The sequence below is a fragment of the Ochotona curzoniae genome, unplaced genomic scaffold (genome assembly GCF_017591425.1).
Source record: "Ochotona curzoniae isolate NIBS_2020 unplaced genomic scaffold, NIBS_Ocur_1.0 contig_4877, whole genome shotgun sequence".
Classification (NCBI taxonomy): Eukaryota; Metazoa; Chordata; class Mammalia; order Lagomorpha; family Ochotonidae; genus Ochotona; species Ochotona curzoniae.
This window is the reverse complement of record NW_024466409.1, coordinates 357,599-374,495: the sequence shown is the minus strand read 5'-3', so window position 1 is coordinate 374,495 and position 16,897 is coordinate 357,599. Positions and strand designations below refer to the sequence as shown.

Here is a 16,897-nt window from a genome sequence, read left to right as displayed (position 1 = left end):
TACCTAATATTTTATTTGATAAGGGCATCCTTGAGAAAGTTTAAAGACTACGTGAAAATGGAGGCATAAAGAGGCTATTTCAAGGCCATACACCTTACTGTGGTTACTCTGGGAAGAACCCAACCAGGAACCCAAGCCAGAGCAGGGTCGGATAACAGATAGGCCTGAGACCAGACAGAAGTGGGTCCAACTTAGGGGAGTCCACTGAGCAACCCATACCTGCACCCAGGGACTACCTACAGTTGCAGGCTGACCTTGAACGCCAAGAGAAACATCTGCCCTGGCTGTTGAAGTCCCTGGTCTTCCACCTTGCAGAGCTAACAGAGGGCAGTACAGCTTCCAAGTACTTAGTGGAAAGACAGACATGTCCCTATACTCAAGCTGCTCTTGCTAAGGTGCCTAAGCTGACAAGGATGCAACAATTAGATGGCCCAGAGACCATCCATAGGAGAAGCCCAGAGTTGCCACTACCCTCTCTTCAGGCTGGGTATGCTACGTCAGACCCCAGAAAGCAGCCACATGGGTTGGTGGGTTGGCCCTGTCAGGCCAAGGCAGAGTTTCTACTCACAAGGAACCAACACACTCTTTCCACCACAGCTAGGGTCTGGAACTCCCTCCTACCTCCTTCAGCACTTGCTGGTAGAGACCCAAATCTTTTTTTTTTTTTAATATTTATTTATTTATTGGAAAGACAGATATTCAGAGAGAAGGAGAGACAGAAAGATCTTCCATCTGCTGTTTCATTCCCCAAGTGGCCTCAATGACCAGAGCTGAACCAGTCTGAATCCAGGAACCAGAAGCTTCTTCCAGGTCTCCCCTGTAGGTGCAGGATTCCAAGGCTTTGGTCCATCCTCTATTGCTTTCCCAGGCTAAAAGCAGGAAGCTGGGTGAGAAACAGGGCCACCAGGACACAAACCAGTGCTGATTTGGGATCCTGGTGCAAGCAAAGCAAGGATTTAGTCTCTAGGCTATGCTGCCAGCCCAAGACCCAAATCCTAAGGCCTCTCCTGATGAGTCCTGTGCCTCTCCCAGGCCTATCTGTCAATATCCAGAAAAATTGTCTCTGTGGTCCTGCCCATCCTGGAACAGGATCAGGTGGTGCAACAGCCCTAAGGTCCCTAAGCTTTAGGGTCTCAGAACTGAGTTAGGACTTTTTGGAAACAGGCAGGACATGAATACATTACGCATAGGAGAATGAGTGGCTCTTGGTGCTAGAAGACACCACAGCCCTACCCACCTTGAGTTTGTCCGCTGTCCCCTTCCTCACATGAGTGAGGAGGTGTTAACAGGTTCTCCTAGACTTTTTCTGGATTTGTTGATTACTATTGTTCATTCTCTGACCTTGTCCATGTCTAAGCTGCCCACCTCTCACCTATCTTCACCGCTTCTAGTAGACCATGAGCTCTTTGAGAGCATCAGAAGCTCTTCAGCAAGTACACCTGGTCCATCAGTTAAAGCTGGTACAGAAGAAGCGCTCAGTTAAGTGCAAGTGAATGACAGGGTTACCACAGAAGGTCACACAAGTTGACACTATAAACCCCTTGTTTCTGGCCACCCTCTGCATTTATACCTTTTACAAATATTTGAGAACTGTGCTGTGGATTTCGTTTGACTGCCAGTTAATGTCAACATCATCCACCTGGCTAGAAAGTACTCATGTTTAAAAGTTACGTTTAACAAAAAAAGTCAACTATATGAGTTGCCTCCAAAGACTTTCGGTGTGCAAAGGAAGGAAGGGAAAAAATAGGGAAGTGGACCCCATTGGGGTCATTGTACTAAACACTGGGGAGATGTTTCCATCCCCATCTGCCAACTCACCCCTCCTGATGGAAGGCACCCCATCTTCCCTTGACATCCCCACCACCCTTGGCCCTGCCTGGATGATGTGTGGGCTATCAAACCAACCTTAGGTAAAATGGTGCTAAGGCATGGTGAATCTAGGCCTCAGGCTCAGAATAGAACCTCTCCATCCAGCACCTGGCATCCAGCACCTCCCTGTGAAGTAACTTAGTAATCAACTGAAACCCGGAGTTAGTGCTCACAGTGGGAAAGTGGTTGCTGGTGTTGAAGAGAGGATGCTCCCAGTTGTAATGCACATATGTGTGGCTGCTCCAAGTTCAGAATTTCAGAGTGACTGGAGAACACAAGGGGTTGGGTATAAGCAGAGGAGAGATTAATGTGGCTGATGGGCCTTGCAAGACAAGTGAAGGAGCTTAAACGTCTTAGCAACCAAGGTGTTTAAGCCAAAGAGTGACTAGCTGTGTGAAGTGGGATGGGCTGTGGTCCATTCTGTCACTCCCATGGTGCTGGAGGAAAGAGCAGGAAGCCAGATCCTGAGGATTCTGGGATTTGGGGCCAGCAGCTCTGGTGTTCCTATGGATTCCACCTCTAAGGCCAGTCTGAGGAAGTCCTCAGCTAGCTTGGGACAACCCAACCTCCACTCTGAAGTCAGATCACTTAGGTAGAATCTTGGCTTGCTCATTCTGTGGCATTGTGGCTTTGGGCCACCTCTCTGAGCTATGTCCTCTCACCCCTAAGAGGGGATTACTTAGTCATCGCGAACTGTCCTTATACAACACGTTGACACACTCTGCATGTGCAGAGTGTCTTGTCACTGCTGTGTCCTTTGGAAACCCATACTCCACATGGATTTGATTTGAGTCCCACTTGGAATCTACCAGTGGTACTTTTTTGCAGGTGGCACCCTAGGTAGAGCCAACATCACCCACCCTGCTGCAACTGAGCTGCTTGGCTCGCACCTGGTCAGCCATACAACCCCTGGGCAGAGGCTCCACTAACTTCACCAAAAGCTGGGGTCAGATGCTTAGAGGGAGTGAAACAAACGGGATTTTGGCATCTACCCTGACCTCTCCACCACCCATCTGACTGTGGAATGGAGGCCAGGACAGGACAGACCCCCATTTTTTTTGGTGGTCCTATACAGATCACTGCCCTCTCGAGATCTCATCTGTAAAACACCAAGAGGTTGACTGACATGACCTTTAAGGGGCTCTTTGCACCCAGCATTCCTGGAGTCTCCAATGTGTAGGGCTCTACCCTACCCCGCAACAAAACCAAAGGAGTCATCCCAGCTGGAAAAGGGTTCTTCCCTCCCAGGATGGAAGAGGGGTGTTCAGTGAAGTGGTCCCAGCAAAGGTACCGCTGAGTGAGGCACACGACAGGTATATGCCTGCCTTCAGCCCCTTCAGTCTCACCAGCCACCCTAGGAAGATGGTGGCCGTGGCCTGCACAGGTAGCTGGGAGCCTGGGCATGAGTTACAGAGCAATTTCCCTATCAGACAGCCTCTAGAGGATGTGTTAGTGTTAGGTCAGGTCCCTATGCCTTGTCCCTTCTCAGAGCGCCCCATCTCCTCACACCGAGCTGGATTTGCAGACTGAGGGGCCACCCTGTGCAGCCAACTTGGAGGGGGTGACTGCTTCCTGGGGATCTGGCTTCCCCACTCCACCCCGTGTAAAGACTGCGAGGCCCTGAAGTTGGGGCCTTGAAACCAAAGAGCTAGGAACCCAGGCCCAGCCCAGCCCCAGCAGCCCAAGGCCCAGAGTGGAACTGTGACACTGCCTGGAGGCAATAAAAACCCAAGTCCGTGCTTCATCTCAAAAGTCAGCTTTTTATTATGGGGAGAGGGGCAAGGCCCAGGCAGGGGGAGGGTGTAGAGCTGAAGCGTCACTGCTCTTTCCAGGAAACGTTGTGAGCTGCAGTGAAAGCTCGAGATGTTGCATTTCGCTTCTCTACTCCAGCATGTGTTTTTCAAAAATACCATCCTTCTCCCCGCCACCCCCACTAATTTTAGAATCAGACCAAAGCCAAGCTACTGTCCTCTGTTTCAGTTGGGAAAATACTATATTTATTCGAGATGCAGAAGTGTGTCTCTGCAAACCTCCAATTGCTTCAGGAAAACAAATCTGCTTTAGACTATACAGAAACCATGATGCAAAATTTATTTCATGCTAGAATCGCTTTCCATAACATTGGGCATGCAGGTTTTTACTCTGAAGTACTAAGTTGCATACAGTGCCAGGTTGTGCCTTAGTTAAAGCTGGAGGAGGCCGCTCCTCCCGTGGTCCTGATCTGTTGGTGCTCTACAGCCTGGTATGAAAGTAACACTTGGAAAATCCACACAGTGGTGATGATTTCCTATGAACAATTTGTTATGAAACTGTCACATTGCATCTACACACCGGGAAGAGGAGAGACTCAACCTAGGCTAGCCGCTGTCAGGGGTCTTGGGGAGACATCCGCTGGATCACAAGCATGCCAGAGAGGGAGGGAGGCGGCAGTGCGGGCTTCCACAATTCTACTTGGAGCAAAGTTCTCGGTTTCCGCGGGAGAGATGAGCTATGAAGGTGAGGTCAATGTGACCGATGACTGACCAACTGCCCTTTCTGGAACCTTGGCTCTCCAGCGTGAGTACAAAAAGAGAAGCAGTCCGCCCCACTCCCTGGCCCTCCTCCCTCGCCCCCGCCCTCAGAAACGTACAGGATTCTACGGAACACAGTTAACAGTTTGGCTCCAACAATGTGTGTTAAAGTAAAGAGTTTTGAAAGAAACTTGAGGACTTTCCACCTTTCCGTTATTGTTGTTGCTTAAGGTGATCATACAGTTGCAGGGGGTTGGGAGGGTTGGTGGGTTTGGTTTGCTGGGTTTCTGTTGAACTTCATGCAAGTCATGCTAAGGAACCCCTCCGCCTCCCCCTCCCCAAATAAAAGAAAATGTTAAAAATAAATAAATCAAGTGATAAGAAGGAAAAGAAATCCTCTACGGTCAGTTACCATTTGGCCGTAGAAAAAGCTACGTCCGTCCTAGTACAATGCCTGGGCCACTCGGACTCGTCCGGCAAACCTGCATGGCGTGAATTTACTCTGTCCGAGGGTGAGGAGGGGCTGCAGGTCCACCCAGATGCTTAATAGCCACCAGTGTCCTGGGCCAAGCCGCCTGGTCAAGTCACTCTCACAGCCTCTGTCGGCATATACTTAGCAATGACAGGGCTTTCTTTGCAAAGATCTGTATGTAAAGAATACAATTAACACTTGAGCTTCTCTTCTTGGCTTTCCCGTCCCGCTGGGTTCTTAGTTTTTAAGGAAGAAGGAGGAAGGACAGAACAGCCGCATGCAGAGGCAGGCAGATTCTTCTCCAACTGGCTTGGTTTCCCATGCAGTGAGCCAGCCTAGCAGCCTCTTCCTCTCCCCCTGGGGGAACAGGTTGAGTCCCTGACTCTCCTCCTACTCTGCACAGGAACTCAAGCACTTGCAAGACTCAGGGCTCCGGAATGGCCGAGGAAAGCACTCAGCCCCATGGGAGTGGGTGGGGTGCTTTCCCCGGGGAACCTCCTAAAGACTCTGGCACCCAATCCCTGTGACACTGGGGTGTGGGTGTCACCCATGCACCGTGTGGCCACTGAGTTCCCTAGCCACCCCCAGGAGATGTGGCTGCTTCTGTCCCATGTTCTCTGGGCTTCTGGAAGCAAAGTAAAAAGACTTCCCTGCTTGCTGTTTGGGGCTGCATCCTTTAATGCAATTTTCCCAAGAAGCCAGGCAGCCTACAAGACTTCCTGGGTAGGGCTGGCCAACAAAATAGTCCTGCTTCCTGCTTCCTCCCCAGAGCTGCCCCTGTTCCTGAGCATTCAGGAGCCTCCCCCTGGGAAAAGCCAGCCACAAAGGGCAGCATCAGGCCCATCCCTGGGAGGGGCTGTGGACAGGCCCTCCCCCAAGGTTGCCAGCTGTCATGCAGCACCAGAAGGGGAGTGGCTCACTGCACTGGTCCAAGGGACCTCCAGGCAGGGTTGAGAACCAGGGACCTGCCTAGATCAGGTGGGCACAGCTAAGCATTTTCTCTCATCTCTGTGAAGCCTGCCTTTCCTCTTCTGGGTTTGTCTTTGATTGTGGATTCCCTGTTTTCTTTCTGAATGGCTTAACCATTTCAACACTGGAGCAGTTGTGAATGGCCACTGGCTACACCAACTATAGCTCAAAACCCCTGACCCAGCCTGCTCACCCAGGTCAGCATGCATCTATGTGAGGCGCTCCAAGACATGCACAAGCTGCCCAGCCACTCTGTTCACCAAGAAGGCGTGCTCTGCCTTCCCGGCCCAGGACAGTGCCTGGGGTCTTGAGCAAGGCTGTTCTGGGCCCCACTGCAAGCCCTCCCCCTGTCCATGCTCCAACTCTCCTACAAGTGTCAAGTTCTGACTCTAAGGAGCCCTTGAGCAGAGATGGGAGCCACTGATCTCAGTCCTCGCCAACCATAAAGGGAAAGTGATCACACCCAGGGAAGGGGCCAAGTGGGCACCAGAGGTGGAAAGGGCTACATACAGCCCTGTCTAACCACCTTCTCTTGGCAAATTCCCCAGCTGCCACTACCAGTGTTCTGACTGGCACCCACTTTTCCTCTGCAAGGCTGATGGCTTTGCCTCAAGTCGTCTGTGTCTTTGAGCCCCCCTCCCACTGGCCTCTTACAGAATGAGGACCTTGGCCAATTCAGCTTGCAGGGCCCTGGGCAGACCAGGCTCACCCCTCCGGCCTCCTTCACCAAAGGAGATGAGCAATCACTATGCTTCCTGGACCTGCCCTGCCACCTGTGGGAGCAGCCAGGGGGAGTCAGGGCTCCCCGCCACCCCAGCTTGTCTTCCTCTGCTGTAGGGCCATAGCAGGAAATCAGCCAGCCTGTGCCAAGCCCCTCGCTCTCTTCCCCTTAGCTCAATACCAGCCCATCAGTTCTGTGTGCCAGCCTGACGTCCCAAAGGGGGAGAGGGACCCAGCCTGCCAGGGGCTGACCCTGGGGGACTCCCTCCATCCTTGCCCCCCTCAGCAGGCCTGCCTGCCCATCCATGCCCCTCCCCCGCCACCCTGCCCACCCATTTGCAGGAGCGCGATGCGGGCCCAGCTGTTGCGCAGTGCTCCGGCTTCCTCTACATACCCTTTCTCATTCCTCCACCAGGTGGGCACGCGTACTCCCCGGTTGATAAGAGGAAGCAGGGTCCGTATCTCTCGCGGGTGCCTGAGCGCGTAAAGGGCAGGCCCTCATCGGGAGTGAGAGCCTGGTCTATGTGGGGGCAGTCTTCGTTCGCCAGCGCGGCCTTCGCCACCTCCCCATTCAGTTTGGAATCTTCAAACATATAAGCAGAAGCTATTGAGACACTGAAAACCATTTAGTTATGGGGGGGAGGGGGAGGAAGGGGATAGGCCAGAGGTGGGGGGGGTGGGTTTCAGCAGAGGGGAGCCCTCCCGAGGACAGAGGAGGAATCGGGGCTTGGCAGAGGGAGCCCAGCTCATCTGGGCAGCCTAGAGGCTGCCCACTGTGCTGGGGGCAGGGCACTCCTGGGCTTGCTCAAAGTTTGCAAAAAGATGAGGTGGTGACGGGCCCAGCAGGTGTGTGCCCTAGGCTGGGCCTGGGGCTTCCAGCAGGGCAGATGACACAGGATGGTGTGGATGCAGTCAAAGGGAGAGGCCAAACACAGAGCTGGGGAGAAGACAGACAGACACGCAGAACACTCCAGTACAGAGAGGTGGCCTCTGCAGGCCCCTCTGCTGCCCACCAGAGCCTGGTCACCTCGCATCCATCTGCAGCAGTTGAACAAGTTTCCCTAACCCCATTCAAACACCCAACCAACTCTACTCCACTGCCATTTGGAACCCAACCAATCTCTGGGTTCATCCTGTCCCTGGCCTCTTCCCCCATACACTCTCTGATCACTCAGCCTGCCCCTGCCGTCTCTTGCTCTCTAGCTACCCTGATGCTCCGCCCCTTGCACAGACCAGGCCTGCTCTGTGAGTGTACTCTGTCTCTATTGCGCTGTCCCCTATTCAGACCACCTGCTCACTGAGACTACCCTGTCCCACAGGGACCCTCTATGGTCACTTTCACATTCTGTCCCCTACATAGACTAGACCTGTTCATACAGTCTACTTTCTCCCCACAGGGAGCCAGTCTTTGGCTCTGATGTCCCACCCATTTGTAAACACTAGGCCACATGGCCATCTCTGTCCCCATACAGACCCCCATCTGCCCAGTACATCTGCTCTGTGGCCCACACAGACCCATGCTGCTCAGTCTGTTCTGCTCCCCACACAAATCCAATCAGTGCCTCCCCTCCCCCGGGATGCCCCAGCAGGCTTGGGCAGCTTGCACAGGCACAATAGGGATGTATGCATGATGCTGTGACGGCGGGACATGGATGGGGGAGGGACTCCCGTTCCTCTGTCTCCTCTCGTCAGTGTCCCCGGCAAAGCAGAGCAAATGGAGATGTGGAAGACAACAGCAGCTGATGGACTGGGGCTGGGGGAGATTCAGGTCTCGTCCTCTGTGGTAGCCTGAGAAGGAACCAGGAGAAGGCTTGGGGGCAAAGTGCGGCCAGAGCAAGGAGCCCTGTCCCTCCCAGTTCCGGGAGCCAGAATACTGGTCTACGTCCCTTACCCCATCACCCTTAGAAACTGAATCCTTCCCCATTCTCGGCCCTCCAAGCAGACCCTTTCTTGCCCAGGTGGCTCCAACTCCAATAGTGCACCAAGGGCGACAGCCTCGAGGGCAAGAAGAAGCCAACATGGTCATGACCAAGGGAGGCTCTCTGACAACTTTTGAGAGAGGGGAAAGGGCTGGGGACAGTTTCCACCCAGTGTGACACTCGCCCGTGATACTGTTCACATCATGTAACTACACGCAGAAGTGGTCCTTTCCCACGTGCACACACTTGGCGTGCATGGGGGTGGGATCACCACCCGTGTACACATCATGTCACTACAAAGAGGCAGTCAGTCAAAAGAGAAATGGACCAATCAGGTTTATTCATAAAGCAAATCAAAAAATCCCATCATAATTTTGGAACTTAAAAAAAAAGTCTCTCATACAAGGTGGCAAAGCATTTCACGTACAGTGCATTTCTTGACAAATCCCAGGGGCTTCGCTCCCCGAGCTGTTCTCAACCAGAATGGCCAGTTACCAAGGTAACTGGGATACCACATGACTGGGGTCTCTAGGCTGCCTAGCACCAAAGGGCATGTCTGCGGGCACACACACATGTGCCCCCAGATAGGCCCAGACCTGCCTCCCACTCTGCTCGGTCCCTGTCTTCCTTCCCAGAGGGTTTTGGGCTGAAGGGGGAGGGTGCTGGGGAGAGAGGAGGGGACCAGGATGGAGGGAGAGAAGAAGTGGGAGTAGGGACCTGCAGCACTCTGTGTAACCGACCTTTCCCAAACCGCGGCCATCTAGGAGATGGGTAAGCACTTGTTCCTGTGTCAAGGCTGGGGTCTACCGCCTTGGTGATCACTCAGTCTCTTGCTTCTGCCTCCACGGGGATAGTGCAGCCTGAGACCTCCTCCTCCTCGGGCTCTGAGTACTCTGCCCACCACCACTCCATACTCTTGGGTCTCCTGGGTCCCACAACCAACTTTTCAGGGTCCCCAGGTTCTGCACTGATACTCTCTGGAGGCAGAGAACAAGGAGTCTCCATCAAGGATCTCTGGCGGGGCCTGGGGGGAAATGTGGGGATGGGAATGAAGGCTAGGCACCCCGCCCTCCCTGGAGAGTATTCCCAGGACACTCCAGGGACCTGCTTCTATCTTTGCAGAGGGGCTGTGATTGGGTGGGGGTGTTTAAGTCTTGCTTTAGGAATAAGCCCGGCATCCTCAGGCTCTTGGTTTATCTGTGGTTTGGGACGCTCTCAGAATCCAGGACAACTGCAAGAGACACAAACCAAAGAAGGCCAATCATCTGTGTCTGAGGCACACATGCTAAGGGCAGGGGAGACACTCCCACCTTGTCCCCTCTGGCTCCGCCTCCACCTGTAGATGAGATGACAGCTAGGAACCTCCGATTCCCCCTGCTTTCTAGAATCCTGGGGGCCCTGCCTCACCTGGCCCAGGCCCCCGGGCCCCCACCAGACTCCCCAGGCCTGCAATGGTGAAATGGCAGCATAGGCAGCGGCTCAGAGATGATTTCCAGGCTTTGAAATGATTGAGATGAGTGTCCGCGAGGAGCAGGGGGAGTCATTTTTTTTTTAAACTTTGGAGCAAGGAGACCCCATACGGCCAGGCCCTCGGCCAGCAGGTGGCTGGCGACTGCCCCATCTCCAGGCACCACCAATCACGTACTTACTTGTTGACACCAGCAGCGGGCGCCCTGGGGCACACGCAGGGCTGGACTGGGGTGAGAGGGGAGTGGATGGGCATTTTCTTGGGTTAAATCTCGAGGGATATGCCCAGCTGGGGACTCAGAATAAAATGTCCCAGGTTTAATGGGGACAATCTGGGACAGACAAAATCACAAGAACTGGCACAAGTCATGCAACAAAACAGGAGAGAGAGAGAGAGAAACATGATTAGTGGAGAGAGAGAAAGTGGAAATGTGAACAACACAGAAAGGAACAACCATGTTTGGCCCCTCTAAGTCACCGCTTATTTCTGCTATCTCTGCCCCTCTGCCTGCCCAAAAGGCAAGAGAGACCCCTCTCGTGATCCCAGCTGCCAGTGCCACAGCTGGTTCCTGACAACCTTTCAGCCCCGTACACAACCCCATGTCCCAGAGGAGAGCAGCCCACCCACCCCCACGGCCACTTCCAGCCCTGAGACCACAGTGGTCACTCCCCGGGGGCCTGCCAAGCAAGCAATTTCTATTGGCATCTCAGGCTGCCCTGGGTGCCTGCAGCCTTCCCCCACCCCACCCCACCTGCCACCTCCTGCTCTCCTACAAGGAGCCCTTCTGCACCACAAAGGATTGACCCACAGCACAGGAGCAGAGATGGACAACACACACGTGAATGGACATGGCAGGACGGGGCAACTCTGGGTGCCCACAGAGGCGTGGGGGAGGGAGGCTCTTCCAGGAACCAGGCGGCTCCTCCTGTGCCATGAGCCCCATGCATCCCCCAGTGTCACCCAGCAGCAGGGTGAGGACCAACCCTTCCCCTCAGACAGGACCTCCAAACACTCAGGACACAGCAGCTAGGGCCCAGAGAACAGCCACCCTTGGCACAGACACACAGACTGATACTTTGGAGTGACCCAAGCTGGGGTGAGGGAGAATGCTATTGGTGAGAGCTGCAGGCTCTTGCCTCAGCCCGATTTCCTGGCCTGGAGGACACTGTGGGGCTGGGATGTCTTCAGGGCTCAGAGGAGTGTACTTGACCCCACTCTGGGCTGGGTACGTGGAATTAGAGAACCTCAGACTCAGGTGAGACTGCTGGGCTGCTCACGGGGTGCAAGTGAGCATGTAAGGGGCCCATGGGCTCGGCATCTCCCAACATTTCCTGTACTCCGGTCTCCACCCTCCCGCTTGCCTGCCTTACCATGGCCTACCCTTCACCCTCTCACAAACTCTCCTTCAATCCCATGAGTAGCAAGGACAGAGCTACATGGAGAGCATGGATGAGGAAGGAACCCAGTGGTGCACAGATGTGGTAGGATGCCCCCTATAGGCCACATGTCCTTCCAGTGGTAGAAGATGAAGGTCTCAGGCCAGTAGGTGGAGGCAGGAGGGGTTTGTGAGGGGTGGGGCTCTGACTAGCAGTGGGGTGGTGGAGGGGGGCGGTCCAGATGAGCAGGGGCAGGTTTGGGCTCTGGGACAGCACCAACATCCCCAGATGAATCAAATGCACAGGAAGGGAGCAGGGAGGAAGACAGAGCACTCTGGACCCCTGGGGTTGCTAGGTTATAAAGACCAACCAAGGCAGTGCTTTTTGGGTCCTTGAAACCTGGGGTTGGGACAACGGGACTGCAGAGGAGCCCAGGGGAGTGCAAGGGCTTTGCATGGCTGCTGTCACCTGTGTCCCCAGTACAAGCTAGTGAGCATGTCTGAATGACTCTTGAACATGTGTGTGTGTCCCTCCTAGTGAATGGGTGGGCACTGTCTTTGCTTGGAGTACAGAGGAAGTTGCCAGCCTACAGTGAACAGAGTGTCCTTGCTGGGCTGGCCTGCAGCACCCTACTTGGGACATTGATCCTTAGGGGTCCAGTGATGGGGTGGGTGCATTGCAGGGACCATGGGGAGGCCCATCTGGCTGAATGTTTCCCACTGGGGTTCCTATGCAGCCAGCCAAGGCCTGGATCTGACTGTGGCTCAGCTAACTCCCAATGCAGAGGTAGCACACATGGCCCACCTTGCTGAGCTGCAACCTGGCCCTCCCCCAGATACACTGCTTCAGCTTCTAAGCCCCCTGCCCAGCCCAGCCCAGTCCAGCCTGGTGTATCAGTCCACATTCTTCTCAGGTGCCTCCAGGAATCCAGGACAAGGAGGGGAAGAGGGTTAAGATGAAGGGGACAGAAAGGAGGGCCTCAGGCCACTGTGCTGGTTGGCACAGCCATCAACAGAGGACCATGGCAGGATGAGGCGGGGTGGTGGGTCAGAGAGCGCGTCTGCAGGGAAGTAAGCCAGGGGAAGCCACTCCAGCCTGGGACAAGCGTCCTTGCTTGGAGCCGCACCAACCAGATCCCAGGCACAGGATGCCCATGGCGGACTCAGTGCTATGGGGTCTTTAGGGTCAACCTCCCACTCCCCTGTGCTCGTGCTCAGCTCAGCACTGCCCTTCTTCTCTGGGGCATCTGCTCCACTGAGTTTCCTGGGTCCAAAGAACAAGGTGATGGTTTTCCATGGGTAGAGGTAGACTATGGGTTTCTTATCTTCTGACCAGAGCCCCGGGATCAACTTTATGTGCTATGTGCAGATTCTCATAAAACTGAGATAGTCCCATAACAAACCACTAGCCATGGAATATTAGAATATATCCCACGGTGACTAGTATTGCTGCCACCCTCCCCCCACCCTCCACCCCTGGGGAGTGTGCCCGGCCAGTGGCCCTGCACACCATTTGGGATGGCTGGTATTGCTGCTGCAGGCCTGGGGAGCGGTCACCTAAGCTCCTCTCCTCCAGCCCTTTGCTCACCGGCTGGCCGGCCGCTTCCATCAGGAGGTCACCGGAAACACCCACTCGACCATCAACCCCAACAGACCATGTGAAAGCCAGAGTCACTCCAACAGGTTCCTAAAGATAAATGCTAAAACTCTAGAGTGGTGGTGGAAGATGAGTTGGTTGGTTTGGCATGCTATGGGGTGAGTGCTCATCACGGAGGGCTAGAGGAGAGAGCTGTCAGGCAGCTACAATCACAGCAGGAGGTCTATTCAGCTAGGGAGCCAGGTTCTGTCAGGGCTGAGGGACTCCCCTGCCCCATCCCACTTCACCATACCATGTCTGCCATCCACAGCAGCCTAGAGGGAGCCTTGCCTAAGTAAAGATCGAAGCAAAAAGCCATCTGGCACTTCTGAACCACACCTGCCCCGCCCCGGCACCAAGTTAGGAGCTGGCCTCTGCCTCTAGGCAGCATCCCTGCTAAGAGAGTCCTCAGCCACCTCATGGCCTCCCGCTGCTGTCCCGCTGGCTGGGCCCGGAGCCCAACGCATCAGGCCCCTTCCCCAGGGCCGGCAGGGAGGGCTCTCTCGCCTTGTGAACAGGGCTGCCCAGCACCACCCTGCGCCCCCAGGCTCCACACCTCAAGACCTGGGTGCGGCATCCGGGCTGGCCCCCCGGAACTAAGGAAGCAGTCTGGCTGAATCTGGAATCATAACATCGCTACCGGGGGCGGAGGTGAAAGGTCAGATGGACATGCCTCTAAGAGGTTTCCTACCTGCTCTGTTAATTTCTAAAATTTCTTCCTGGGCCAGCGGACATGTGTCACTCTGAGTACTGTGGTGTGGAGAGTTTACGACTGATTTACAATAATTGGGAGATCCCAGCTGCGGCGGCCGAGGAATATGCTTCTTTTTTTTCTTTGGTAGTTTCTGCTTAGCCATTGCTAAGGAGTAGTACATGCCGAAATTGTTCACGATGACCGGCACGGGCATGGCGATGGTGAGCACGCCCGCCAGCGCGCACAGCGCCCCCACCAGCATGCCGGACCACGTCTGCGGGTACATGTCCCCGTAGCCCAGCGTCGTCATGGTTACCACGGCCCACCAGAAGCCGATGGGGATGTTCTTAAAGTGCGTGTGTTCGCTGGCGCTCGGGTCGTTGGGCTGCGCCCCTATCCGCTCAGCGTAGTAGATCATGGTGGCGAAGATGAGCACGCCCAGAGCCAGGAAGATGATGAGCAACAGGAACTCGTTGGTGCTGGCGCGCAGCGTGTGGCCCAGCACGCGCAGGCCCACGAAGTGGCGCGTGAGCTTGAAGATGCGCAGGATGCGCACAAAGCGCACGACGCGCAGGAAGCCCAGCACGTCCTTGGCAGCCTTGGAGCTCAGGCCCGAGAGCCCCACCTCCAGGTAGAAGGGCAGAATGGCCACGAAGTCGATGATGTTGAGCGAATTCTTGATGAACTCGACCTTGTTAGGACAGAACACGACGCGCATGAGGAACTCGAAGGTGAACCACACCACGCAGACGCCTTCGATGTAGGTGAGGAAGGCCTCGGTCTCGGCCTCGCGGTAGTAGCGCACCTGCGTGCCATTGCGCACATTCTCTATCTCCGTCTTGTTCACGATGGGATTGAAGCGCTCATGCGTCTCCAGGCAGAAGGTAGTGATGGAGACCAGGATGAAGAACAGAGAAGCAAAGGCCACATACTGCGGGGGAGGCGGGGCGAGAAACACAGCGTCAGAGGGTGGGCCGGCAAACGCGGACCACCCCATGGGGCGGGGCGGATCTAGTAGGGTGAGGGAGCTCCCAGGCCAAGACTTGTGCAGGAGGGTCCCCCTGACCAACCCAGGCTGGCACCGCACATGGCATGGCCTTCCTCCACTGCTGCCAGGCAGGGCTCACTATACCCGCCACGCTGTCCTATCTTTCCCTGTGCCATCCCTAAATCTAAATCTGGGGCCACCTACAGGAAGCAGCCTGGCTCCCTGTAAAGGAAGGCATCCACCAGGTCTCTTCATTGAACTTGTAGAGTGAAAAGTCCCCTTAGGGAATTCAAGTTTGCAAAGAATTCAGAGGGGGATCAGGCCCCTCAAACCCACATCTCTCATCTTTGTCCCTTCTATCTCAGCCTGCTTATAGCAAGGGTGGCCAAGCAGAGGGCGGCCTCCCTGCCTCCAGGAACTTCCTAGGTGCTCAAGCCCCTTCCTTGCCCAGGCCCAGGAGGAGTGGGGGCGTGCCATGGATGTTCCACCACAGCCCTCTCTGGGTAGGCAATGGCCAGCACCAGACTTTGCAGGGATCTTTGAAACCACATTTTTGGTTGAGGAAAGGGACAGAGTCAGCGTTGAAGAGTGACAGCCTTTCAGGAGTGATCCAGGCCAGGACCCCCCCACTGCTGGGAGGGGAAGCTTGAGGTCCAGAAATGGGTAGAAAGCTGCCAGTCTCCAGGCACAGGGCAGCGACAGCCCTGCTGGCCTTGGAGCTCCGTGTGGGTTTGAGAGAATTTTACCATGGGCTGCATTCAGGTGTCACCGGGTGCATCACCCTTTCCAGTCACCCACGCCTCACTCTGTCCATTCATTCTCCTCCTTCCCTCCCTCCTCCTGCTCTCCCTTCCATCCATCCATTCCTCCACAGCCCCATTCACACATCTGTCCATCTACTCCTCCTTCCTTCTCTCCCTTCCTGCCTTCCTTCTGTCCATCCACACATCCTTTCACATTTCATCTTTTCTTGTTCCTTCTCCCTTCCTTTATTCTGTATATTCTACCTTTTATTCTTCTCCCCTCTTTCCCCCCATGGCTTATCCCCTTCTCCTTTTTCTTCCACTCTTTCTTCCCTTGCTCTTCTACCCAGCCACCCAGTGGATCACACATATCTACTCTCTTACTTCCATTCCTCACTAGGCACCATGTTATGCTAGCACAGAGCTAACCCAGTCTCAGGGAGGCCGGCCCTGCTTAGTTAAGGGAGGACACATACAGAGACAAATACAGTGTGATGGACCAAAAAGATGAGCTCCCTCAGCCCTATGAATAAAAATAGTGAAGTTGGAAAAAAGTGAAAGTGATTTGTGTGCCCACAAGAGAGGCACAGAAGATGCTTCACACCAGGCCTTCCACCCCCAGAAAGCTTTTGTTTCAGGATCCACAGAGCTCAGAGCGAGGGTACCACAGAGGAAGCCTGGGAGAGTAAGGACGGAAAAATTGCAAGAGGCCACCACCTGTGACTCTAGCTTGCCTTGCTACAGAGCTCTTCCCATTGCCAGGGTCACCAGAGCTGCTTTCTAGTTATCTGGCCGCTGGTTCTTTCTGGGGAGCCTCATCCTGGAACTTGGCATTTACCGCCCAGGCCTCCCAAAGGCAGGTCATGTCACCCCCAGTCATGCCCAGTGCCTTGGACTTTATACGAGAGGAGAGGAATACACACATTGTGAATGGCTCAGGGACACCAAGAGGTCGAGTCCCCTGCACATTAGGGCTTTCAATCATTCTGTCCCATCAGCCAGGAAACATCCTCCCCAAACTCTCACATCCACCCTCCTCTGCTGGGCCATGGCTATCAGAGCAAGCCTTAGGCTTCAGTCTCTACTATTAGCCTGTCCTCCACACAGCTGCCAGAGGGAGACACCCTTGGAAATTCCAGCCCTACCTCTGTCCATGCTGCCCAAAGAGCAAAAGCCCAACCTCTCAGCCTGGCACACGGGATTCAATATTCCCTGGCCTCAGTTGACTTCTCAGGGTCCCCTCCCTACACAACCCAACATTCCTACTGCAGACAATACTGCCTCTCTGACCACAGTCTCCCCGTCTCCATGGCTTTGCATCTGCTGTTCCTTCTACTTGAGAATCTCACTGTCCATTGTGTCTGGAAAAATCTCTTTCATCTTGCACTGCCCCACTAACTAGTCTTCCCTTGGGGTGAGGCTCCACTTGGCAGCTGTGGAGCCCCCAGGAGGCAGCAAATGTAGGTACTTCACAACCACCACCAAGGAGTTTCTATATCCACCTCCAGGGAGGCTACAAATCTGTCTCCAGCTT

General features: G+C 54.7%; 1 protein-coding gene across 1 annotated transcript in view; it reads right to left on the bottom strand.

Annotated features, from left to right (window-relative positions):
- Positions 1-3,842: 3,842 nt before the first annotated feature.
- The window catches only part of KCNC1 (potassium voltage-gated channel subfamily C member 1), a 40,654-nt gene continuing 27,599 nt past the window's right edge, over positions 3,843-16,897 (bottom strand). Inside the window, exons 2-4 of the mRNA XM_040988458.1 lie at positions 13,630-14,563; positions 6,935-7,123; positions 3,843-5,023 (exon numbers count right to left, since the gene is read on the bottom strand). Of these exons, the coding sequence (XP_040844392.1) occupies positions 4,959-5,023; positions 6,935-7,123; positions 13,630-14,563 (1,188 nt within the window). The 3' untranslated portion in view covers positions 3,843-4,958. The remainder of the gene's footprint in view (positions 5,024-6,934; positions 7,124-13,629; positions 14,564-16,897) is intronic.